The sequence below is a fragment of the Mastomys coucha genome, unplaced genomic scaffold, assembly GCF_008632895.1.
Source record: "Mastomys coucha isolate ucsf_1 unplaced genomic scaffold, UCSF_Mcou_1 pScaffold23, whole genome shotgun sequence".
Lineage (NCBI taxonomy): Eukaryota > Metazoa > Chordata > Mammalia > Rodentia > Muridae > Mastomys > Mastomys coucha.
Genome location: NW_022196906.1, coordinates 38,998,962 through 39,024,803, shown reverse-complemented (window position 1 = coordinate 39,024,803; position 25,842 = coordinate 38,998,962). Strand labels below are relative to the sequence as shown.

The 25,842-nt window shown below is 43.4% G+C and overlaps 2 protein-coding genes across 2 annotated transcripts in view; both read right to left on the bottom strand.

Moving 5' to 3' along the window:
* Nucleotides 1-6,799, bottom strand: part of Mpzl3 (myelin protein zero like 3) — a 23,154-nt gene extending 16,355 nt beyond the window's left edge. Inside the window, exon 1 of the mRNA XM_031344152.1 lies at nucleotides 6,654-6,799. Coding sequence (XP_031200012.1) covers nucleotides 6,654-6,729 — 76 coding nt within the window. The 5' untranslated portion in view covers nucleotides 6,730-6,799. The remainder of the gene's footprint in view (nucleotides 1-6,653) is intronic.
* A 1,161-nt stretch (nucleotides 6,800-7,960) lies between these two features.
* On the bottom strand, nucleotides 7,961-18,968 carry Mpzl2 (myelin protein zero like 2). The gene is made up of 6 exons (XM_031344153.1): nucleotides 18,679-18,968; nucleotides 17,644-17,795; nucleotides 17,157-17,367; nucleotides 14,321-14,468; nucleotides 11,897-11,969; nucleotides 7,961-10,125 (listed from the first exon to the last, which is right to left on the bottom strand). Exons 1-5 carry the CDS (start codon nucleotides 18,734-18,736, stop codon nucleotides 11,906-11,908), a joined length of 633 nt encoding a protein of 210 aa, XP_031200013.1. The 5' UTR covers nucleotides 18,737-18,968; the 3' UTR covers nucleotides 7,961-10,125; nucleotides 11,897-11,905.
* Between the last annotated feature and the right edge of the window lie 6,874 nt (nucleotides 18,969-25,842).

The following is a 25,842-nucleotide window of genomic DNA, read 5'->3' as shown; positions in this document are numbered from 1 at the left end:
CTCCTCCTCTTCCTCCCCCTCTTCTCCTTCCTCCCCTTCCTCTTCCTCTTCCTCCCCCTCTTCTCCCTTCTCCCCTTCCTCCTCCTCTTCTTTTTAAAAAAGAATTTATTTGTATTATTTTTAATCATGTGTATGTGTGTTTCTATGCTCACATGGGTACATCTACAAGAGTGCTAGTGCCCATGGAGGCAAGAGGCATTATCCCCTGGAGCTAGTTACAAGTGCTTGTCAGTTGTGAGATGTGGGAACTGAACTCTGGTCCTTTGGAAGAATTCCAAACTGTTGACCCTTCTCTCTAACTCTTCTTCTTCCTCTTCTTTCTCCTCCTTTTCTCCTTCCTCTCCTCTTCCTCCTCCTTCTTGAAACAAGGCCTTGCTATGGCGCCCAGTCTGTCCTAAATTGACAGTCCTCTTGACTCAGCCTTCTAAGTCCTGAGATTACAGGTATGTACCACCACACCCAGCTATGCTCCCTCTCCTAAAGCTGGTTAATGAATCACACATCTATTAAAAGTAAATTATGGAGGGCTGGCGGGAGGTGCAGTTTGATGGCAGAACACCTACCTTAACTTGGAAGGCCCTAGGTTCTATACTTAACATTTAAAAAAAAGTAAATTATGGAGAGGAAAAAAAATATAATCGAATGTGTTCTACAATGTAAAAGTAAGACATCATTTTTAAAAGCCTACAGAGTGTAGTCTTTCCAAAACCATTCATTCCAACTTTGACATTCCATCTCTCTACAAGAATGAAAGAAAGAGAGAGAGAAAGAAAAAAAGAAAGAAAGAAGGAAAGAGAGAGAGAAAGAAAGAAAGAAAGAAAGAGAGAAAGAGAGAGAGAGAAAGAACAGACAGACAGACAGACAGACAGACAGACCTGGCACTTTCTTCCAACAGATTCCCTGTGATGTTGGGAAATCCATGAATAAAAATATGCCCCCGACTGGAGAGCCATGTTTTAGAAAATTAAAACACTACCCTTTGTTTTTCCTGCTTCCTTCTCTGACTCACTAAGCCAAGTCCAAAGACCACAGCATGATTTGAGAAAAGAGCAATCCATGCAGTGGTCCTCTGTCACAGGCAGGGCACAACACAAGTCAGAAGCTTGGGTTCAAACCCCGGCTCAGCAAATTGCCTACTCCTTCAGTTTATACATCCTGGCAGAAATGGAGCTCACCTCCAAGTCACTGTGAGGATTAAATGAGTTAAAACACGTACAACACCCAGAAAGACGACCTACCTCCAGCAACACCCCACTCCTGCCTGCTGAGATCGCCTCTTGTTTCTCCTACAGGTTTTTGACCTTTCCTACCGCTGGTGTTTCTGAGTCATCGTCCCAGTGCCTGTACCTCTGGCAGCTTTGAATCATTTTCTCACTCCTCTCTGGACAATCTAGTCTGGTCACATTCCTGCTGAAAGGAGGAGACCAAGACAGAGCTCACTAATAAGGCCCTTAATAAGAATCCGGCCCATCTAAAAAATGACGGCCATCTGGTTTCCTCACACAGCACTCTTCCTGACAGCCACATTAAATTTGTCCCTTCTTATATACCCTTGTAAATGCTCATTTCTCTGCCAGAAGAACCTCCATCCTCAAGCTCCAATTCCTGACCCATCAACAAGAAAAAAAAAAAAAACAAAAAAACAAAAAACGTATTCAGTCCTAGCGAGTTGGGTCTAAAGTCCAAATGGTAGAATGAACCTACCAATTATACGTGCTCCTCATCCTATAGTTTTAGCCTAAAACATGAATACAACATAGAGCTTAAAGGAGTATATTTGAGCCTATTGCTGGGCAGTGGTGGCACACACCTTTAATCTCTGCACTTGGGAGTCAGAGGCAGGCGGTTTTTTGAGTTGGAGGCCAGCCTGGTCCACAAAGTGAGTTTCAGGACAGCCAGGGATACAACAGAGAAACCCTGTCTCAAAAACAACAAAAAAGATTTGAGCCTATCCAGAACAGCACCAAGCTCTGGCATGTCTGACTTCTGATAAGGGCTAGGTCACACAGTTCCTTAACCTGTTCAGGCTTCCTTCAGTTGCTGTATGTAGCAAATGGAAAGAATAACCCTCCAAGGATTGTGAGCATCCAATACACTCTAAACATATACAAGCCTGGATACAGCTCAGTGGTGGGATGTGTAGGGCCCTGTGCTCTCTCCCTAGTACCACAATACATAAACAAACAAATAAACACACATAGAATGCTTAGTAGAGTTCGTAAGATAAAAACTTCTAACAGATATTAACTATTGTTATTAAAGTAGACAATACACATACTAGGAAACCTGAGCTAATTCCTCACTGGGCTGTGGATTAAAATCTAAACAGGAAAAGTCTCTCTCAGACATCTGCCAACTACGTCATACCCCTTGCACTGTGCCTGGACTGTCCAGTCATTTTCCAAAGATCCTGTTTCCTTTCATGCCTCTACACTTTTCTTAGAATATGACTTGTCTCGAAAGATCTCCCCATTCCTACCATGCTGCTGGAGTTGCTCCCCACTACACCCCAACATTCAAATACCTTCACCACCACTCATATACCAGCCGACTTTGTGATGGCTTCCCCAAATTCCCTGAAGTCTCTGCTCTTCCTCCAAAGTTCCTAGGATACAGGTACCACCTAAACTCATGTGCCATGACCACACTTGATTTATAAATGCCATTTCCTCCATGAAATGCAAGCACCATCAAAACAAATCTTCAGAGGGTGGGAGGCAGGCAGAGAGAAATTGGGAGGGTCACCATGGTTACTAGTGTGAGAACACATGTGCACTGCTCCCTCATTCTCTCCCTATGTTTATGGGATTTTCAATGCCTCCCTCGATGTTTCTGTCTGCACCCATTCAGGAAAAGATCAGTTCTGAATAATCACTTCTAGACTGAGGTGGTATACTGAAGGAGGAAAAAAACCTATCACACAAATGCACAGAGAGTTCCCACAAGAAATTAATGCTAGAGGAAGGTGTTAAGAATGACTCTCAGTTTCTACTAAGAAAAGCCACTCACTGAAAGAGGGGAAACCAGGCATGAGTCTGGCTCTGGGTAAGTTTACGTGTCTTTCATACCTAATGGATAATGTCAAAGAACAGCATGTCAGGGGTCAGCAACCTACGGCCCATGACTCAAGTGGACACAGAAGGCTTTCATGAGAAAGGAGCAAATTCATAATAATTAACTGTCACCTTGCTTTCCGTCTACAGGTAACCCAGATTGTCTAAACCATTCAATCTCTCCCGTGATCACACAGGAAATAGCTAAAACGCTTCAACCTTTCTGTAAATAGAATTGTATTAGAATGCCACCACATTGGTTTGTTTGGCTGCTTTTGCACACCTGGCAGAAACTGAGAAGATGCGGCAGAGAACAACTGCCTACACACCCTAAATGTTTACTCCCATTCCATTACTGGAAACGGCTGCCAATACCTGCTTTAAAGTTAAGACAAGATCTGGGCTAGAGTTAGACTTCAGAACCTCTGTAGTTTCTCCTGCCACCTCTCCACCGAGTCTCCCCCTCCTCTCTCTCCTTTCCTTCCCTCCCTTTCTGTCTCTCTCTTCCATTCTCCTCCCCTTCTCTTCTGTCACCATGTCTCTATCTTTCTCTCAAATCCCTTCTTAAAATCTCTCTACTCCTATGTTACCATTCAAATCTCCCCCCATCTCTTTAATCCTATGTTATATCCACTCAAATATTTCCCCCATTTTAGCACAATATCCTTTCAGAGATTTAATTTTTGTTTTATTTTTGTTTCTTGAGACAGGATCATGCTATGTAGCCAAAGCTAGTCTAGCCTCTAACACTCCATCCTCCTGCCTCAGCATTTCAAGTGATGGGATCACCATGTTCTCGCTTGATATTTATTCTGGCCATGTAAAACCAGCCAACCATACAAATACCATGAAAATTAACAAAACCATTTAATGAAGAATAAAAATCACATTCTAATAAAAAATAATTTTAGAGCTGAAAGAAATTAAATATGACAAAATCAAAGGCCCTAGCTTTATAATCCAAAATGCAAAATACAAATCTTCCCATCTTTTTTTTTTTAAGATTTATTTATTATTATTATTATAAATGAGCACACTGTAGCTGTCTTCAGATACACCAGAAGAGGGCATCAGATTTCATTATGGGTGGTTGTGAGCCACCATGTGGTTGATGGGATTTGAACTCACGACCTTGGGAAGAACAGTTGGTACTCTTACCCCCTGAGCCATCTCCCCAGCCCAAATCTTCCCAACTTAAATTTACACACTGACACTACATGAAAATGTGTAATACTGGGCTCTCTGTCATTATCGCTTCCCCTCCTCCTTTTCCTCCTTCCCTTGTTTTTTCAAACAGGGTCTCCTGTTTCTCAGGTTTGATTCATATTCACTATGTAGCTGAGGATGACTCTGAACTCCTGGTTCTCCTTCCTCCACATCCCCAGTGCTAAGACAGGCATGTACCATTACACCCTGAGCGACATCCCCAAACCCCCAACCTATCATTTCTATATATTTAGCCAACTGAAATGAGCAGAATCAGACTTAAAACTTAAGGACAATTCAAACAAGATAGCAATGTAAGGGATTTCAGTCTCTGAAGAGGGATGGCAAGTAAACACTAGTGGAAAAGCAAAGCCTACCACCTATGGTTCAAAAGAGACAAAACAAACAAACCGACAACCAACCAGACAAAGTACCATAAACACACTAAGTGAAAAGAGCCACTCACAAATGGGCATACCTGGTTCACTTTGTATTAAGTGCCCAGAATAGACAAAGGCTTAAAGAGGCAGATAGGTGGTTTCCAGGGCCTGTGGGAAAGTCGGAATGGATATGGGATTTCTCTTTTGGTTGATAAAAATGTTCCACAAGTGTTTGTAATGATGATTGTACAACCATGCATACTAAAAATTACTGAACTGTATATCTAATAAATGAATAATCATGTGAACTACATACCTTTATTTTTTATTTTATGTGTCTGGGTGTTTTGTCTTCATGTGCCGCACTTGCATCATGTCTTTGTCCCTGAAGGCTAAAGAGGATATTTGATTCCGTGGGATTGGAGTTACAAATCATAGTTAGCCATGATGTCAATTCTGGGACTCAAACCAGAGTCCTATGGAAGAGCAACAAATGCTCTTAACTACCAAACCAGCTTTCTAGACCTGTTTGTTTTAAAGGCAAAATATAAATCTATTCAAGAAAACCTGGAGGAGTGGGTGAGGAATGTAAATCTATATCTTTAAAAGTTTATACACAGTGATCAATAACTCTAAAACTATTAATAGAATGTGTGCATACTTGTAGAGATCAGAGACAACTCTATTGAGTTGGCTCAGTCTTTAGCCTTGCATAGCAAGCACCTTTGCCTACTGATCCATCTCATCAGCCCTCCAAAATTAATTTGTTTGAACCATTTGTTTTGCTAGATTTGATACCTGCTCTTATATGTGAAATGACACTAGATCTACAAAAAGACATAATTGCCAGGATTTTTTTTCTCATTGGGACAATATTTGGACATTTCTCCCCCCACACTCTTGCTGTGTATTGGGGGGGGGGGAGTTTATATGAAGTGACAGTAGGCCTGGATCTGCTGTAAAAAGAACTCAGAGGGAAAGCTGGACACTGATGATGCCATCGGTAGCTGGGAGGGATCAGGGAGTGTGCTGGCAACATGCAGATTAGTCACCAGATAAATGAAACCTCCTCACCTTACCTGATGAGACTCCGCCACCTAATATGTTCATAGTTACACAATATTAAAGACCCCTTTCAGAAATGCCCATTATTTTCAGGGAAATGTTACAATACAACAATTCATTCTAATACTAGCTATACCAGTATTCTATTTCTTAAGAAGATACACACACACACACACACACACACACACACACATCAGGCAATATTTGCACTTCAAAATAAAGCTAATTAGTTTGGATTGAAATATAGAAATTGGCATAGCATGAAAGTAAAATTATCCAAACCTTACAATAGTGTCATTCAGTCAACACTGTACTGACAATAGTTAAAAGATTCAAGTTTCAAAAGAATGGCTGTGACTTTTCTTATACTTAAAAATATTTATAAAGTCCTAAGGCACCTTTTCTTCAACAATATGCCTGCTATAAGAAAAATCACACTATAACCCTTGTCTAAAATGTTTTATTAAAAAAACCCTGAAATAAAATCACTAAGTCATGATTTTCCTTTTTTTTTTCTTCTTTCTTCCTTTCTTTTTCTTTTTTCTATCCCTAATTGTGTCTCTCAAAATAACTGGAACAACAAGAATTGCCCATTTCCGACCAGGATGTAACAGCAGTACAGAACCCTGGCGGACAGGCCACTGAAACTCTCACAAGAACGGTGAGTGTCCGCAAAGCCTGAGCTGTGGTTTCATCAAGGCATCAAGGTAGCTTCAAAGTCTCACAAGGTGGTCGGGCTCCGAGAGCTGAGGGGAACCAACTCTCCGCAGTGGGAGGTGCTAGCCGGGAAAGAACATCACCCCACACCCCCTCCTTCCCTTCCTTCCTTCTCAGCGGCCGAGCGGGGGGTTTCCTGAGAGCCCCCAACCCGGAACCGGAAAAGCGACCATCTTTCCTGACCCCCCCCTCCCTCGGCCGGAAGTGGAGCCCAGCCAGCTGGTGCACTCACCCTGGACGACTAGGATGCTCAGCAGTGGAAAGAGAGCACAGCCACGGCCTCCTACTGCTCCTTTTGCCTGCTGCATCCCGACAGCTCTTCTGACACTTACACGCCCTCTTTACGGCTGGCTCCCGGGGACCATGCAGGTGGTGCCGGAAGTGACGTCATTTCGGGAGTCACCTTTGAAATAGCCATCCGGGACCCAACCTCAATCAGGGACGAGAATTGTTACTAGAATCGTACCTGGTTACCCTGATCAGCGGTTCTTTGACCTTCAGGAAAGATCTAATTGCGCTCTTCTGCTTCAAATTGGCTACAGACTTTGGAAAAGCAGTATTCTTTTTAATGGAATTCCCGGGAACCAGGCTCGATTCACCGATTGTAATCCAGAAGTTATCTCTCTAGAGTGTCCACGTTGAACCCTCACAAAAGATTCTCATACATTTGAAGTAAAGGGAAACATAGACGACCATACAGGATCAGAATAAATATGTCTCTTTATTGGGTCCTGAGGTAAATACGTGCCAGCGTCGTCATTTATGTTCCTTTTAACGTGGCCATTACATCATCCAGAATTGGATGCTTATTAAATTACTGCAGTGACAGGGATGTGAAATCATTACAGCGTGTATTAGAGGTGCAAGGGAACTTGGGTTTGTGTATCTTTGCGTTGTAAAAGTAAGGATATCATATCACGGCACTTGACGTGACATGAGACAGTCTAACATGCTCTGAAAAAAAGGAGGAAAAGGACCCTGCTTTCCTGGTGCAACCATCCAATTCTCCTGGACCCGCCGGTTAATTAAAGTACAGGAGAATAAAAAGCCTCAGCTTTGGAAATATTTCATAGCTGACATTTTCAACTGCCATACTTTACTATACTTGAAAGCCGGTAGTTTTTTCTATGAAAAGAATGAGTAAAAACCCAAATATCCTTGTTTCTAAAGTTCCCAAACTAAGCCAGGCAAGATGGCAAAAGCCTGTAGATCCAAGATCTGCTACGCTGGGGCAGAAGGACTAAGGACAACCTGGACTTCAGTAGTAAGACTCAGACTAGGGTTAGGTCCAAGGAATGAGTCTTCCAAATGTGTGCTATCATTTTGCCCATTTCTCAACTCTCCAAAGCAATGGGTAAAGTCTATGGAAATATATAACTACTAGAAATTAATTTCATCAGTTAATGACTGCTCTGCATGTCTGACTCTACTGTGTCTACTAAGAAAACTTGAGCAAAGATAAACATCTTCCCTTGTTTTCCATTAACTGCTATTGTGAATTTTGAAGATTTGTGTGTAAGCAAATAATAAAATTCATAATTCTTTATTACTAAGGGTTTATTTACACAGGCATAATAAAAAATAAGTTACAGGACAAAAGTACTCTTAGGAAAGAGACACTGGACAATAGTGTGATACCCTATGAGTATTCAAACAAGACACAAGCTGCAAGTCCCCTGGAGACATTCTCTGTGAGTTTTTAACTTCTTCACTACAGGTATGAAGTATACACAGGCCATCCAGTTGCTAATATTCACAAGAGAAAATATAAATCTAACTTGTAGCTTCAAAACTAGGTATCAAAACTTTAGACCAGGGTACGGTGGAGCATGCCCTTATTCCTAGCAGTAGGGAGGCAGAGGCAGTGGGATCTCTGAGTTCAAGGCCAGCCTGGACTACAAAATGAATTCCAGGACAGCCAGAGCTATATAGTGAGACCCAGTCTTAATTTTTAAGAGACGGGGATGGAGAGAAATAAGGACAAAACCTTTTTTAGGCATTATAAAAAGCAGAACAAGACTTATAGAATGAATTTCAAGACCAAAATTTATATGTAAATTATGCCAATTTGTTTTTAAAGACTGGGTAAAAGATCAAGATCCAATATGTAGACATAGAATCTTTTGGAAATTCCAGTTTGTTAAAAAGAAATCATCTATGCAGCCCAGTCAGTGACAACTAAACCATCACATGGCCAAGATTTGCCCCAGACCTGAACCTTTAGATGTTCTCTGTTCTCCACATGGTGCTAGTCTGCACAGACCCTGTAACCAGAAGCAAGAAAGAAAGCCATCCCTCCTCTTTCCATAGGCCACTTGAAAAGTTCACGTTATACTCAGATAAAGGGAAAAATAAAATTGGTTCATTCCACTTAGGTAGCTTTGGTATTTTTCTTTGGTCCATGGCAAATTCTCCTTAAGATAAGTTGAATTAAAACCAAAAGAACTTTAAATAATCTCTTCCAGTTCTCATACATACGACTGTAAAAAAAAAAAAAAAAAAAAAAATGGTCATTTGCTTTGGGTCAGTCTTCTTCACAAGTCTGTTTGTTTGTTTGTCTGTTTTGTTTTGTTTTAAGTTATGGTGTATCACAAAGTCTTCTAATAAATTGCTTAAGGACTCCAGTCTGCAAACGAGCAGAGTCTTCTGAGGAGGGGGTGAAAAGAAGCCTATAGCAAGCACGCTGCCTGTGCTCACTATAAACCTACAGTCAGGCTAGATGTGGTGGTGCACCCTTGATTGAAGCACTTGAGAGCTGAGGCAGGGGGTGTCTCTAGGTTTGAGGCCAACTCTGCATAGCTAGCTCCAGACCAGCCAGCACTACATAGTGAGAATCTGTCTAAAAATAAATAAATAAATACAAAAGTGATGCTGAGCAATTCATCCTGGCAGCACATGCTGGTGTTCTTGAGACCTTTTGTAGGTACTGTGCTTAGACTCACACTGTCACCTATAAGCCTTGGAATAATTGGCAAAACAATACACCTAGGATACTGAAAAAAAAAAAATCAGTAAAATAGGATGTTTCCATTTAAAGACAGCCATGAAAATCAGACTTCCTGTGTGAATTTGGATTTTGGTATTAATCAAAAGTGGCTGGAATGTTTAGCTCATCTTTTTATGACTTAAGTTATTTTCATCTTATGGGGGTGAGGGGGCTTGCCTGAATGTATCACGTGCATTCGGTGCCTGCAGACACCAAAGAAGAGTGTCACAACCCCTAGAACTGGATACTGATGGTTGTGAGCCACCCAATGGGTGCTGGGAACTGAACTGGGATCTTCTGCAAGAGGAGAGTTGAGCCATCTCTCCAGACCCTTAGCACACTGTGCACTGTTCTAAAGAAACTAAAATGTGAGAAGAAGGTGTGTCCTGGCAGACAAGCTAGTTGGCTTCTTACCCCCTCTGATCCAGTATACACAGGAGTATAGGAGTCAACACACCATAGGAATGTGGAAGGACAAATATGTAAGCTCTCAGTTTGCAAAGGCTAACGCACAATTGCGCTCTGGAATGAGATAGAATCATAGTAATGAAGGTAAGCCTGAGTCTAGTGGCTCAGGCAGAACCCAAAGCTGCCATCCAGGGGCGTCGCTCATCTGGGCAGGTTTGTGCTGCAGAACCTGTAGGACGACAGGTCATCACTGGAAACATTTCCATCGATTTCAAGGAGTGCTGATGCTGTCCTCAAAAATTTTCAGACTCTGGAATACAAAAGTTTAAAAGGTCAATGTTCTTGACAAGAGTCTAAGAAGAACACTTGGCAGTGCCATCATCCACTCCCACTTGGCAGTGCCATCATCCACTCCTAATGGAAATTTTGCTTTGTTTGATTTGGTTAGTTTGTTTTTTAAGACATTATATATAGTCTATGGTTTCTGACAAGAGATACAAATTTAAACAAATTACAAAAATCTCTGTAGCCCAGGCTGGCCCTATAGAACTCACTCTATAGAGCAGGCTGGCCTGGAACTTAAGAGATCTACCTGACTCTGCTTCCCAAGCACTGAGATTTAAGGTATGCACCTCTACCACCCAGCTAGAAAATATTAAGTTTATTCTCCCACTAATTCAGTTTTTATTTTCAAAGAGTTTACTTATTGCTTTTTAGTACATGGTTCTCAGTTAGTTGGGTTTTGGGGGGGGGGGGGTAGGGGTGTTTTGTTTTGTTTTTTGAGACAGGGTTTTTCTGTGTAGCCCTGGCTGTCCTGGAACTCCTTTAGTAGACCAGGCTGGCCTCAAACTCAGAGATCATCTGCCTCTGCCTCTCAAGTGCTGACATTTAAAGGTGTGTGGCAATGCCCAACTCAAACTCCCAAGTTTTTTGTAATTTGTTTAAATTTGTATCTCCTGTCAGAAACCACAGGTTATACTTGATGATATTAGTTGGTTAATTTTTCTTTAATCTTTTTCCTGATTTGTTTTACTTTATGAGTATTTTGCCTGCCCATTTGTATGTGCACCACGTGTGTGCTGTGCCCAAAGAGCTCAGAAGAGGATCTCCTGGACCTGGTATGAATAGTTGCAAGCCACTATGTGAGTGCTAAGGCCTGAACTCGGGCCATCTGCAAGATCAGGAAGTGCTCTGAACTGGAGAGCCATGTCTCTGATCCTTGGGTCACTTACCATCATGCCATAAATGACTCATAATAAAAACCAAACCATCGCGGGCAGTGGTGGTGCATGACTTTAATCCCAGCACTTGGGAGGCAGAGGCAGGCGGATTTCTAAGTTTGAGGCCAGCCTGGTCTTCAGAGTGAGTTCCAGGACAGCCAGGGCTACACAGAGAAACCCTGTCTCAAAAAACCAAAAAGAAAAAACCCAAACCATCAGAGATTCATCTTTTCATCTCATCTAAGATGACTTATTGAGCTGGACAGATAGACTAGTTGGTAAAGTGTCGTCATGTAAAAGTAAAGGTCTGAGTTCAGTCATCAGAAATGTAAACAACTGGGCATGGAGATACATGCTTAGAATCCAGGCACTGGGGAGGCAGAGAGGAGAAGCAGCTTTGATGGCCACACAGCCTAGTTCAAACAGCAAGGCCAGGACAGTGAGAAACTGTTCTGTCATACACACACACACACACAACAAGGTAGATGGTAGGGAAGGTTGTCATCTGATCTCCACATGCATGTGCAGACACACACACACACACACACACACACACACACACACAAATTTATTCACACATTGTAAGTTCATTATTGGCAGTGGCTAATATAACCCACGGACCTCAAACAGTAGCATCCTCTCAGCATTGAAGGAAGTAGTCTGGCTCCTTAGTCATATACACAAGTACTCTGAAAGGAGAGTCAGCTCTGAAGCTAATAGACTAATCTGCCAGGCCAAGAGTCTCTGCTCCTGAATAGAAAGTGTCCTCAGCTATTGCACAGTGACCGGAGAGATCTCTGTTGGAGATGGGCTAACAGCTGTGCAAACTGACGAAAGAAGTCACCCGAGTGTGACCCTTACCTCAATGTGTTAGTCTGTGTCTTCCACATAAACAGAGACCTTGGTTCCTTGGTTGAGTTTCTCCTCTTCTTTTCTGTATCAAAGGAGCAGAAGTCATGTTAGGTAATCAGGGAGGAAGCAAAGATGGCAGGTCCCATAGCAGCATCAGGTAAGGTGCCCTGGCTCATGCTTTGGGGAGAATGACATATACTTGGACATCCATTCAAGTTACAGAGAACTAAACTGCTGGAGCCATGTAAATGGTAATGCTGATGCCCCCATGTGACCTACAAGTCCAAACTCACTTTTCAGAATGCAAGATAACTTCCCTGGAATCTAATACAGTACTATGGGCATTTAAAGTGCACACCTATGCACTACCATGGTGTCTGACTTCTAATGTCTACCCTCTGCAAAAAAGGGAAAAAAGATTTTTTTTCTGGTTGACCTAGAAATCCCCTTTATCGATTGTATTCTCTTCAAATCAGAATGCTGTCAGTGGGTCCCTTAGATGCTTTACAATCAATTACATTTATTTTAATAAATATTTACTAATAAAAATAAATGAATGGTTCTGGGGGGGTACTTATAAATCCACATGCAAAAGAATGAATTGAGACTCTTAATTATACACAGAACCTACCCAAAAGTACACCAAAGACATAACTGCAAGAATATAACAAAAACTACAAAACAGAAAACTCTTGTGCCTTAATGGATAAGGTTCAAGAAGGGGAAAAAGAGAACCCAGAGAGTGGGAGCAATTGCAGGTAACATAGCTGAAAGGGGCCAGACATCTAACCGTTAGAGCTTAACAGGAAAAAGACATCCACCTCAGTTTCGGGGTGGGTGGGCTATCTGAATAGATACATCTCCAGAGAAGCTCTATACGCAGTGGCTAATCACCTGGGATGAGGACCACTCATCACACCGATGTAAATTAAAACTCTCACTGACACCTCATGTCCACTAGAGGGCAATAATCAAAAGTGAGAATGTGGAGCTTTTTTTTTTTTTTTTTTGGTTTTTTGGTTGGTTGGTTGGTTGGTTGGTTGGTTTGGGTTTTTCAAGACAGACTTTCTGTATAACCTGGCTGTCCTGGACTGGTTTTGTAGAACAGTCTGGCCTCAGACTCACAGAGATCCACATGCCTCTGCCTCCTAAGTGCTAGAATTAAAGGTGTGTATGTACCAGCACACCCAGCCAAGTGGAGAAATTCTAATGCCCATACAAAACACTTTGTCAATTCCTCCAAAAAGTCCAATAGTTATCAATGACTTGACAATGCTTCTTCTTTCATTTTTGGGAGAGTTGAGAGTATGTGTATCCAAAGATGTGTGTAGAGTATGTTTGTAATGACTGATATTAAATATATATAATAACCAAAAGGGAAAAAACTGTCTCCACCATCTGAACCAACAAGCAATATGTGGTATGTCCATTACACTGGAATATCATACGGACATAAAAACAAATGACAGCGTTCGGTGTGCGAACTACTTGCTGTGCAAGGATCTAAGTTCAGATCTCCTGGTACCGTGCAAACAGCCCCAAGAGTGGTAGTAGTGAACCCCTTTAGTCCTAGTGCTGGGAGGTGGAAACAGAAAGAGGCTTGTTGGACAGCTAGTCTAGCCAATCAGTGAGCAGCAGAGTCACCGAGAGAGTCCTGTCTTAAATTAGGTAGAGAACAGTTATGAACACAAAATGTGGATGCTGGCAACCCAAACCCAGGCCCTCGACAAGAGCAGCCAATGTTCTTAACTGCTAAGCCATCTCCTTGGCCCAAATAGGTGAATTTTGTAGCTCATAGATTTTATCTCAGTTTTAAAATGTTTACTGAGCACTTACTGTAAGCAGAGCAAACTTTCCCGTCTCTGAATTGCAGGGGCAACTGAGCGCCTCACCCTATGTCCCTTTATATAATTTTCAGTGTTTCAGTTTACAGAGGATATTTTTAAAGCTTCACATGTGCATGTTTTTTAAATAGCACCCAAATCCCACATAATAATGAAATTCTATGGTGAAATCTTTTGTAAACTTAAGAAAACTTTTGAAGTCCATCGCTGTTGTTAGCTTGTTTTTAAGTATGTGTAAGTGTCTGTCTGAATGCAAGCTTGTGCACATGAGGTCACAGAGGCTAGAGGTGTGACATCCCCCTGGAGCTGGAATCACAGATTCAGGTGCTGGGAACTGAACCCAGATCCTCTGCAAGAGCGTTCTACGCTCTTAACCACCAAGCCATCTCTCCAGCCCTATTAAGAAGCCTTTTATAAGTCACTACCCATGCCCTAACTTACCTGTCCTATGAACCGGAAACCTCTCATACATTTGGTCAAAAAAGAAAATCAACTGTCCAACAGCTGTTTGGTCCCACTGAAAAATCCCAAGCGTCACCCACCCTAAAAGTGTGAGTAGGAGCCCCCACCAGCGCTCACTCAGCCTTACGATTTTGCCCCCTCAGCTTTGTCAGCACTGTCTGCCCATCGCTTTTTCCGGAAGTGCTGGAAGAGGACCACCACGATTACTATGATGATCATCAGTGCGCAAGCAGAGCCAATGGCCACAGCCAGGAAGTAGATCTCAGAGAAGGGCACTGTGAGGAGGAAAGACAAGGTGGCAGTTAATTAGCTGAGATCTAAAGACAGTGATGATGCATCTCATCATTAACCAGACTCTTCCTCTTTCCTACTTTTATGAAGGCCATGAAGCCTCTGGCAGCAGTGGGAAACCTACAGACTCCATCAGGGCTTCTCTAGTGTGACTCTAGAAGCAGAGACAGCTCTGCTGGGGAGCTTTGAAGTGAACTTCTCAGGCCCCACCCCAAACGGGCTGGACTAGAAGCACTGGGGGTAAATCCAGCAGTCCATGTTTGGACATGTTTTCCAGGTGATGATGACGACACCCAAGTACTGAGAACCATTGAGTCACTTGAACTGCCCAGTAATTCAAGTTTTTGCTAATCTAGTTAGACCTATGCACCCCTCAGTTCTGGGCAACCCTGCTCACCCCTCATTCAGTCAGCCATTTGCCCAGGCTTTAAAGCATTCACATTACAATGGAAATGAAAGGGAAGACAGGAAATAAATCCATAGCCCCAACATCCAGAAAGGATATCAAGAGATTATTTATCCCAGGACTTTCCAGCCTGGAATCTATCAAAAAGGATGAAGCTCTCGGAATCCAGTGCCGCCTTCTGGCCTCTGCAGGCACCAAGCACACAGATATACATGCAGGCAAAACACCAAAATGCATAATAGAGAATAGGCAGTCTCTTTTGGTGTACCTCCATTCCTTAAAATACAGAAACAGGGCCAAGGTTTCCTGTAGGCTCTCAAAGAATAATATGTTAAATGATTGCTAGATTGTATGCATTTGTGTATGTGTTGTTGTTGTTGCTATTTGTTTGTGGGTTTTTTGGGGGGGGGGTGATTTTTTTTTTTTTTTTTGGCCTAGCTATTAGAAAAGACAAAACCCCTGAGGTCTAAAGATATTACATTACTTTTTTCAGTACTCAGAGGACCTTTTTTTTTTCTTTTAAAGATTTATTTTATTTATATGAGTACACTGTAGCTGTCTTCAGACACACCAGAAGAGGCCATCAGATCCCATTACAGATGGTTGTGAGCCGCCATGTGGTTCCTGGGAATTGAACCCAGGACCTTTGAAAGAGCAGTCAGTGCTCTTAACCACTGAGCCATCTCTCCAGCCCCCTCAGAGGACTTATGTAGACCACATGGCTCTCTCTTGGGAGGAAAGCCTAGAATGTAAGTTTTAAACTAAACTTGGAAGGAGTGATAGGAGACAATCACACCCCGTGACAGACTAAGACGTTTTGGACAATGTTATATATTAGGAACAAATACTACCTCAACTCTTAAGAAGCTGAGGCAGGAGGATCTCAAGTTTGAGATCAGCCTGGACTACATAGAGAGATCTTTTCTCAAATAGCAAGGCATACACACACACATACACACACACCACAGACACCAGAGAGAGCTAGCTCTATCTTATTAGCTGTATGACCTGGGTTATTTATTTACTTATTTGTGGAACCTCAGTTTCCTATGTTGAGACATAACAATATCCATTTCTTGAATGCTTATAAAAAATAAAACTGTGCCTGCCTATAGTAAAGGTCCATGTTACTATTATAATTTTCAGTACAACTCAGAGTTTGGAAGACTTTACAAGCTCATTGCTTCATTTGTCCTCACCGAAATATTTGTTACATTATTCTCACTTTACAGATGACAAAAGCAAAATTTATGTATAATTGATATACAAGTAACCAAGGTTCAACTGCAGGTCTCCAACTCAGTATTGTGGTACAAGTTCTTTGTCACCTGACATCATTTCCAGGTTGTCCTTATAGTATAGAAAGGTACTAGACTAGCTGGAGAACAGTTTGATAGTCTGAGATGGTGAACATGTGAGTCTGACATGACTTTGTTTACTAACTACATGAATTGGGGAAGTGACTTACACTTGGTGAGCCTCAGTTTCCTCTTTAATAAAGTGGGAGACACTAAATATATAACAGACTCATGAGATGTGCATAAAGAATGAGTAAGATGAAGCTGGAGAGATGACTCAGCAGTTAAGAGCACTGGCTGCTTTTTTAGAGGACCTCAGATCAATTCCCAGCATTCACATGGTCAGTCACAACTATCCGTAACTCCAGTTCCAGGGGCTCCAGCACCCTCTTCTGGCTTCCAAGGGCACCAGGCACTTAAGTGATACACAGACATATATGCAAGCAAGCCAACCATGCACATAAAATAATGATTTTAAAACTGTTTTTAAGAGAATTAAAAAAAAATGTACAGTGTAAAGCTCCTGACAGTGGGGAATCCTGAGTAAACACTGGTGACCGTTATTGAGAGTATGTCAGGATTAAAAGAGCTAGTGTACTTTGGACTGTGCCTAGCACATCAGCTACCCAATAAGCATCTTGAATAAATGAATAAACAGGCCTATTGTGAGTGTCTTTATCAGTCACTTCCTGTCCTTTCTACAACCTCAAGGCCATTCTTGTTACAGATTCCTCAGATTTCTTTGTATTATTTTGTTTCTTTCCATGGCCAAACAGAGTCTTTATTTTTTCACCCCAGGACTCCTCAGTCTCTGAAGTTCCCAGCTCTGAAGACCTAAACCCTCCTCTCCTCTCCCTTCCAGCATCACAAAAGATGGCCTCTGTGTGTGTGTGTGTGTGTGTGTGTGTGTGTGTGTGTGTGTGTGTGTGTGTGTGTGCGCGCGCGTGCTTTCACTTCCCAAAACCTACCAGTGTGCACAACGCTGAGCCGGATCGTCCCGATCAGACCATCAACATCAGGTGGATTCTTCACCTGGCAGGTGTATGTCCCATTGTCGTCAAACTGTAGCTTCCAGAGCAAGATGGAGACATCGTACCGCTCGGGGTTCCCGTCCCAGACCACCCGGTCTTTGAACCGTCCACTCATGGGCCTAAAGGGGTCCATGTGGTAGTAGAATACCTACAGAGGAGAACGGGTGATCTTTCCTTCTCTATCCGGGGCAAGAGGCTGAGATGATGGGGGTGGAAGAGAAGCATCATCACGTCTAACCAAAGGTCAGCTCCTTGGAACATTCTCCGGCTTCCCTTTTCCCAGACCTATTACTCTCTGTCCCCAGAACCGGTTCCCAACTTAACCCCATGCATGCTCCTAACATGGGAAAGCCAGGGAGACAAAAAGATTGCCACAATGCATCCTAGTCAAGAGTCCTCTCGAAGGTGACCAGAATCTACTTACAAACTGCTCACGACCTCCATCTCGAGGTCGGAAATTCCACGTCACAGTTAGTGCATCTCCCACAGGGGCAAAGCTGGAAAAAGTGCATTTTAACCGAACATCTGTCCCGTTGACTGCCTCCAGAGCCCCGGAGGTGTAAATTTCCACAGCAACTACAGGGAAGGAAGAAGTTAACAGAGGTGTATCATTGAGGAAAAAAAAAAAAACGCTGACACTTTCCAAATAAACCAACCTTCAAATTCACTTCAACAGGAGTCTGCATACTCCCGCCCAGCACAAAGCTTTGACACTCCCATCCCGAGGGCCAATTAGAGGTAAAACTACCTGGTGCTCTCACCTTCTTCACAGCCTTACCGCACCAATTTCAGAACCAGAAACTACAAACATCAGCAAAGAAGGAGATGAAAAGAAACAAAAATCCAAACGTGGGTCAGACACGGTGTGTTACGATCAAGCGACACAGTGCTTTTTTTTTTTAAAGGAAAAAAGTCTCCAAGCAGGTAAGTTTTCCAACTCGTAGACTTGGGACTGCTGCTAGCCTGCAGGTCAATCCATCCCAGCAGTTGTGCTTGCCTGCACCCCTGGAACCCTTATACCACGTGGCTTATTTACAAGTTCGGTGCGTGTGTTGGGACAGCTTCAAAACCACAGCGGGACTCTGGCTCTGATAATCTAGGTTTGTTCTGTGGTGCTGCGGGAAGTCGCAGACAAAATCCTCCCACGGAAATCCAAGGGCCAAATCTAGCCAGCAGCCCGAGGTTGAGAGCAGCCACACAAAGATGGTGTGTAACCTGAGATCAGAAAGCCCTCTGTGTGCCTGAATCACGGGCGGCCAAACACACCTAAACCTGTTTGCCCAAAGTACTGCCCCAAAGCAACCCACCGAATTGAAGTTTCGGCGAAGTCTGGACTAGAACGAACTGCAGCTGGGGCTCGATCTCCCAACAGAACCCTTGAGACTTCTTCAAGCCTGAGCTCTATCGTTACAGAATGGGCGGCAGTGGTAGAAAATCCAAGAAGCCCGCCAGTTCTTACCTGTGAGCTGTAAACTCAGGAGAAATGGAAGCACACGCGCGGGGCTCTTGCCATACATCAGGGAAAGCCAGCCGTGGCCCAGGAGACCAGACCGGGCAGACCCAGGACCAGCACCCAGACAAGGCCAACGCTAGGACGAGGAGGCGCCTCAGTTTTCCCCCCCAGAGACGTCCGGAGTCCCTCACCTACTGGAAGGTGCACAGCAGAGCCAGCCAGTCGTGACTCATCCCGCCCAGGCCGGTACAGCTCTGGAATGAAAGGTGGGGCCTCCGCACCCAGCGCCCTCCTCCCGATTCTCCCTCCCGCCCTCCTCCACACTCCAGCCCTCTGCGCAAAGGTCTCAGACTCCGCGGTCCTCTCTTTACTTTTCCGTTCATCTGACCGAGCCCTGGCCTCCGGATGGCCTCAGAAGCAGCCAGAGGAGGTGGTGCCAGTTTGAAATGTCCCAGGCTGCTCTGGGCTTGGCCCACACACACACCCTTTTAAAACATGCTTTAGCCTTGCATAGGTAGTGAACGTAGAAAGTAGCTTGCTGTGATTCCTGCCCTTGGGAACACGTTAGCTTAGGACCTGACACACTGCACCCACCAGCTCTGGGAGTTCCTTAAGACCCTCTGGTGCGGGCAGGCTCTCCTGAGACTCAGCAGAAAGAAACCAAATCCCAAAACTGGCTCCTTTCTCAGCTCAGGACACTTCTCTGCTCCTTCCTCCCAGCTCAGGGCAGTTTGCACAGTTCTTTTTCTGGGCACCCCTTTCTCTCCACAATCCTCTGGAAAGTAACACCATTTTAATAGTGTAAAGAGTAACCGCTCAGGAGGGAAACAATTGCCCATAATCTTTTTGTGTTCTGCTTTATTGTTTGAGACAGTCTCACCGTGTAGCCCAGGCTGGACCTTGAAGTTAAGGAGTCACTGCCCAGCTTTGGCAATACTCGGGATTCAACGCATGACCTTGCACTTACTAAGCCAGTGTTCTGACACTGAGCTACACCCACAGCCCTGCGGGAATCTTCCGGACTTGCCTGAGTTCTCTGCCCACAACAAAAAGCCTGATATGGGTGATCAGTGAACTCTCAAGGAAAAGAAAACCTTTCCTGTGCCCCAGATTTCAACTGCCATTTTGAGGACAGCTACCTATCTGAGAGGTCTAAAACTCGGAGATAAAGGACTTCAGCTGGTAAGAGGCACAACTGGCAAACAAAGGCAACCAGGACGGCGTGGGCGGAGACTGCGCCATAAGTACTGGCACCAAGCCAACAAGCACCCCCCTCCCGGCCCCCCACCACCTGAGTCTGGTCTCAGGAACTCATATGGTGGAAGGAGAGAATCAAAACCTGAAAGCTGTCATTTGACCTCCACACACTGGATATGGTGCGCATACCCAGATGCACACATGCAACAGAGAGACAGAGACAGACAGAGACAAGGACAGAGAGATGGGGAGGGAACGGAGGAGGGATAGACTAGTTAAAATGTAATTTAAATTTTTAAAGAAGTAAGCCAGATGGGGGATGGGACCCTGAATACACTTGAATTGCCCTTATCCCTGGATTAGCTATCTAGAAACTCTTCCGTGATCCATACCATAGTCTTCTATCTGAACTCCAGTACAAAGGGTGCTAGGAGGGAAGCAAACAAGGGCCAAACTGAGTAGAAAAATAAAGAAACATCAGGCTAAGGGTCTAGCAGCTCAAGGACAGAGTACCCAGGACCCTGAGTCCTATCGAGCGAGCCATAAAATAAAAGCATTCCACCCAAAGAGGGGTAAATTATTGACATGAAGGAAATAGAAAAGTATGGAGAAGAAGTGGAATAAACATGGGCAGACACTCACCCAAACCTACTTATTACACTGGGGAGTGCAGGGGCTGCATGCTGGCACCAAAGCGCTACTGTAATGTCTGGCTCCTTCACCAGCCTCTAGGACCTAGAGTCTAGGTCATTCTGAACAGCCTAAATTGAAAATTCTGGGTTGCTGAGTGGCATTTACATGGTAGTCAGATGTAGCATTCCCTGTATGTAGGTCAGAAGAGGGTCTGCTCCAGGTACCCGGAGCAGGGGTGGGGAGAGTTAAAGAAAACTTCATCTTGGTTGGCTTTCGACTTTGCCGAGAAATGCAGTTCCAAAAGGAGAGACAGAGCCAGGGAAAGGTTAAGTTGACAACAAATTGCAAAATTCAGTGAGAGGTGGAGTTAAGTGAAGAACACTCTGAAACACAGCAGGTGAGGAATCAGGGCAGGAGCACTGAACAGAATAGAAAGCCTGTTGTCCAAGCAGAGAAATTCCTCCTCTGTCACCAGATGCCCTGAGAGCTGGCAGCCAGCCTCGCTCTGAGGGGCACAGCTGCTGGGATCCCATTCCTCAGCCCAGGTCAAGTTTTTGGCTTTGTGCTCGGCAATGCCCAGTTCCTTCCAGTTAACCAGAGAGGCTCCAGGTCTCTCACTGTTCCCACCCTGGGGGAAAAAGGAGACTGAGGGTTCAACCTGTTAAGAGAAAAATGACAAATAAAAAAAAAATATTCATTGCCCCTTGGTATTCCAAAGATGCCAGTGTGCAGGACTTCAATCAAAACAAGAGACATCTGAAGACAGCCGAAGAAATAGTTTATATCTAGGCAAGTGAAACAAAAACAAAGAAACAAAGAAAAAAAAGAAAGAGAAAAGGGAAAGACATTCTGATGATTAAAAGGAAGTGTTCAAAGACCCTGCTTTTTCCTTAAGCTTTCCAGAGAAGAGTCCTGGTCATCATTAAAATTTGTAGCATTGCCTCAGTCCCAAAGGAAGCAGGAACATCTGTTCCAACTGTCTTCACAGTAGCTGCAGGATATTTAGACCTTTGCAGGCAGAAGCTCACTGGAGGTTCAGAAGGCAGAAAGACACTCTCTGCACCAATTACTGGTAAAACTTAATATTTCCCAGTTTCCTAGGCAAAAAACAAAAAACAAACAAACAAAAACAAGAAAGCCCAAACAAAAACACCTGCTACTTTCAACATTAGATGAAGTCAGCACTCTATGAAGCAAGGAAAAACGTATAATTTAGCTTTTAGGGTTGTTCAAACGACGTTTGTTTATTCAAAAGTTTCTGTCCATCAGGGCCCTACTAAGAGGATAAAATGTATTTGGAGGAGTGTCTAGGTAATCAATTACATTGTGACTTTTGACTTTGGTCCTTACAAGAGAGGGAGGAATTCTGGGAGGAAGAAGAAGAAACAGAGCTTTCCTGTTGGGGCAGATGTATGGTCTACAGCAGCTCAGGGACCAGGGGCTAGCACCTCTCAAACCTCGAATATGGGAAGGAGCAGCAGGCCAGGTGAAAAGCCAGGCATGCTTGGGCAGCATCCTCACTGGCCATCCAAGGGGAGTGGACTTGGTCCCCACAATTGTCCCAACTGAAAGTGACTAGCGTGTAACTTAGTAGCACATCCAGACAGGATATGGAAGCTTCCCAGACCTTCCATTCACCTTGCCATATGCATCTCTTCATCTGCAACCTTTATAGCATCCTTCACACTAAACCAGCAGAGAGAGAGAGAGAGACAGACAGAGAGACAGACAGAGAGACAGACAGAGACAGAGACAGAGTCAGAGAGAGAAAGAGAGAGAGAGAGACTCAAGAAGTAGGGTGGAATTACTTTGCTATTTCTTAGAACCTTAAAAAATAGAATATTAGGAGCTGGAGAGATGGCTCAGTGGTTAGAAGTGCTTGCTGCTGGTATAGAGGGCCTGAGTTCCGTTCCTAGCACCCCCATCAAGCAGCTCGTCACTACCTGCAACTCCAGCTGCAGGGGATCCAACATCTTCTTCTAGTTTCTGCAGGCTCTGTACTCACATGCACAAAGCCACATGAAGACATGTAGAATTTTAAAAATCTTTAAAAAATAAAATAAAATAAGATTCAGGCTTAGGCTATTACTCAGTGGTAGAGCACAAGCCCCAATGCTTGACACCCTGGTTCCAATCTCAGCTCAGAGGGAGTGAGAAAGGAAGAAGAATGGGCTGTGGTGGGTCAGGAAGAAGGAAACAGAGATGCCAGGCAACGCTTGGTCTCTCGGCTTCCTCATGACCCACAAGCCAGGATGAAAATGCTTACTTTCAGAAGAAGACTGGGGGATTCCCAGCCTTCTCTGACCAACAGCTGATAACTGCAACATCTGTTTGGACACTCCTCTGCCTCAGAGAGCACATGCAAAATGAGGAAGGGAGCTGGGGACGGCAGAGTTCTAGCAGAGAGGAGGCCTCTGTGCCCCAAGGAATAGGTGTGGTACCTTTCTTCCTCTTCCTTGCCTTGGGTGTCCTAGACAAAATCTAAATAAGTCTGGATCTGAGGCTGGGCTCTATATGTCCACGGAAAGCAGAAGGAGCTTTCCACATTCTTGTAGCCCATAGTTTATCGTCTTTCCGGTAAAGCCTCGGGCTCCTCTTTTAATTACAGAGTAGAGACACCGTTCCTTTATTATTCAGCTCAAGGAAGAGACTTGGAGATTTAACCTTTCACTTACTCCTGAAGGAAGCTAGACAGATGGATGCACAGGGTGGAGAGATAAGTCTTTGAAGATAACTTGGAAGAAACCCTCTGAGAGTTTGTCCATCCATGCTGCAGTGAAACGACCAACACTGTCATTACGCCTTCACTAACACCATTTCTAGTCTTCTTCTTAGTTACTGTTTTAAACTTGGTTCCTGTGACCAGCTCTCATTCTTAGGAAATCCATTCATTTCCCAAAGAAAGCAGGAGCTCCTCCAGCCACACACACACACACACACACACACACACACACACATACTGAACTGTATGAGGCATGAACCGGCAAAGCTGGGCTCAGACCTACGAGGGTTCAGATAGAAGCTCAGTCATTTATTCACTGTGTGACTTCAAACAGTTACTTAATTCTCTGATCCTCATTTACCTTAGGTATAAAATGGAAAAAGACAAGATGTGCCCACATAGGCAGGTCTAAGAATAAAGTGACATATGTTCTATGCTCAGTGAACACATAAAATGCTCAGAAAATTTTAGCCATTTGTAGTTTTACTTAGGGAAGATGCTGAGAAACTTCCCCGTGGCCTCTTTGGGGAAACACCTACCATTGTCTTATACAGCTAGACCTACAACCACCCCCAGCAATTCTCTCAAAATGTTTACCCAAGAGAAATGGAGTCTTTTATCAGAAGGAGATTTTCCAGGAGAATATTCATGGCAGCTTTGTTCATTAATATCCCAAACCAGAAATACCCCAGGGACCATCAACACAAGGATGGATAAGCATGTTACCAAATATTCCTACAACAAATATTATTTGGCAGTAAAAATGAACAGACTGATGATACTACAACCATTTGGATGAATCTAAAAAATATGCCGAGCAAAATTAGTAAGATGCACAGAACTCTGGTTCCACTTATAAGAGGTTATAAAATAATTCTAGAACCTTTGGTAAAAGCCAGAGTTGGTGATATAAGCTTGTAATTCCAGCATTGTGGTAAACAGAGGCAAGAGGATCACAAGTTGGAGGCCAGCTTGGACTATAGAGAGTTCAAGGCCAACCTGGGGTACATAGCAAGTTCAAGGTTAGACCAGATATATAAAAGGAAAGAAAAAAGAGAGCCTTTTTGGTGGGAAAAAAATCATGTGTTAAATGTTTATTCTTGGAGGAATATGAGGCACATATTGATTGGAGAGGCTGGGAAGGCATGAGAACTTTCTAGAGAAATATTAGTCTTCTAGATTTTGATTAGCATGTTAGTTACTACACTAGTCACTTTTTTTTACTTTTAGAAAACATCAGGATGGTGGCTCAGCCAGTAAAAGCACTTGCGGCACAAGCCTGGTAAACTAAGTTTGAGCCCCAGAACCCGCATAAAAAGCCGGATGCTGGGCTGCAAATCTGTAGCCTCAGCTCACCAGCAGTGACGCCAAAGGCAAAGACCAGGTCAGATGCTCCCAGGCCAGGTAGTCAGCAGTGTGCATTATAGCAGCAGAAACAGGAGAGCTATTGCCTCAAAAGAAAGGTAGATAGTAAGAGCTGACTCTCAAAAGCTGTCCTCTGACTCCACATGGATAGATAGATAGATAGATAGATAGATAGATAGATAGATAGATAGATAGATAGAGATAGAGACAGAGACAGAGACAGAGACAGATAGATAGACAGATTTTTTTTTTTTTTTTTTTTTTGGCCCATAGTCACATAGGTTCATTGCATTCAGGCCCTTAACAGGCAGATACATTATGGATGGTGAATGGACCTAGAAAGCTGCTCAGCTCATGCCCAAGGAAGTTGTCTGCTCTCCCAGAGCATGCCCCTTTTCCTCTAACTAAATGCTAAATGCCACCTTCTGCTCTCTACCACCTCCTAACAGTATGCCCACTTATGAATGCATATTGGGAATAATCCACAGAGTAGGCCAGAGGCTTCATGAAACTATCATCTCTCGAAGCACGGCCAGATAAGGACCATACCTTCAACACATATGCCTCTGTGGGGGAGGGGAGCACTTCCTATCAAAACCATTGTAGTTTTGTAGCATTAGACACTGGTTAGAATGCTTTAAAAATTATACATTTGGTTGACTGTAAGTTTTACCCTAACATCCAGAAACAGGTTATAGCTGGATATGATGGCACACACACCTTTGGTTCCAGTACTCAGGAGGCAGAGGTAGGAGGGTCTCTGCATGTTTAAAGGTCTGTCTGGTCTACATACTAAGCTTCAGGCCAGCCAGGACTACATAGTAAGACTGTGTTAAAACAAACAAAACAGGATTATAAGCAAATTCTAAGTCTTGTTAATTTTCAATTATCTAGGGGAAAGCATGTTTATTTCTGAGTTAGTTTTAAAATGCATTCAAAAAATGAGATAGATGGGTAAATAAGTTTGTAGTAAAAAAAGCACAGCAAAATGTTCACAGTAAAATTCATTTTTTTTTAATGCAGGTTTGAAAATCTTTTCCATAATAAAATGTTGATGGGCAATCTCCTTCATTCACTAACTTTTTTTAGTATTAAGTAAATGCTTGAGGTTCATTATCTTACATCTAATAAAAAGCTGATAAAAAATTATCACTCACAAATGAAAACTACCAGTTAGAAAGCACCTACTATGCACCCAGCACCCAGTGGGAAGCATTTTACAAACACCATGTCTTGTGTTCTAAACTGTGAGG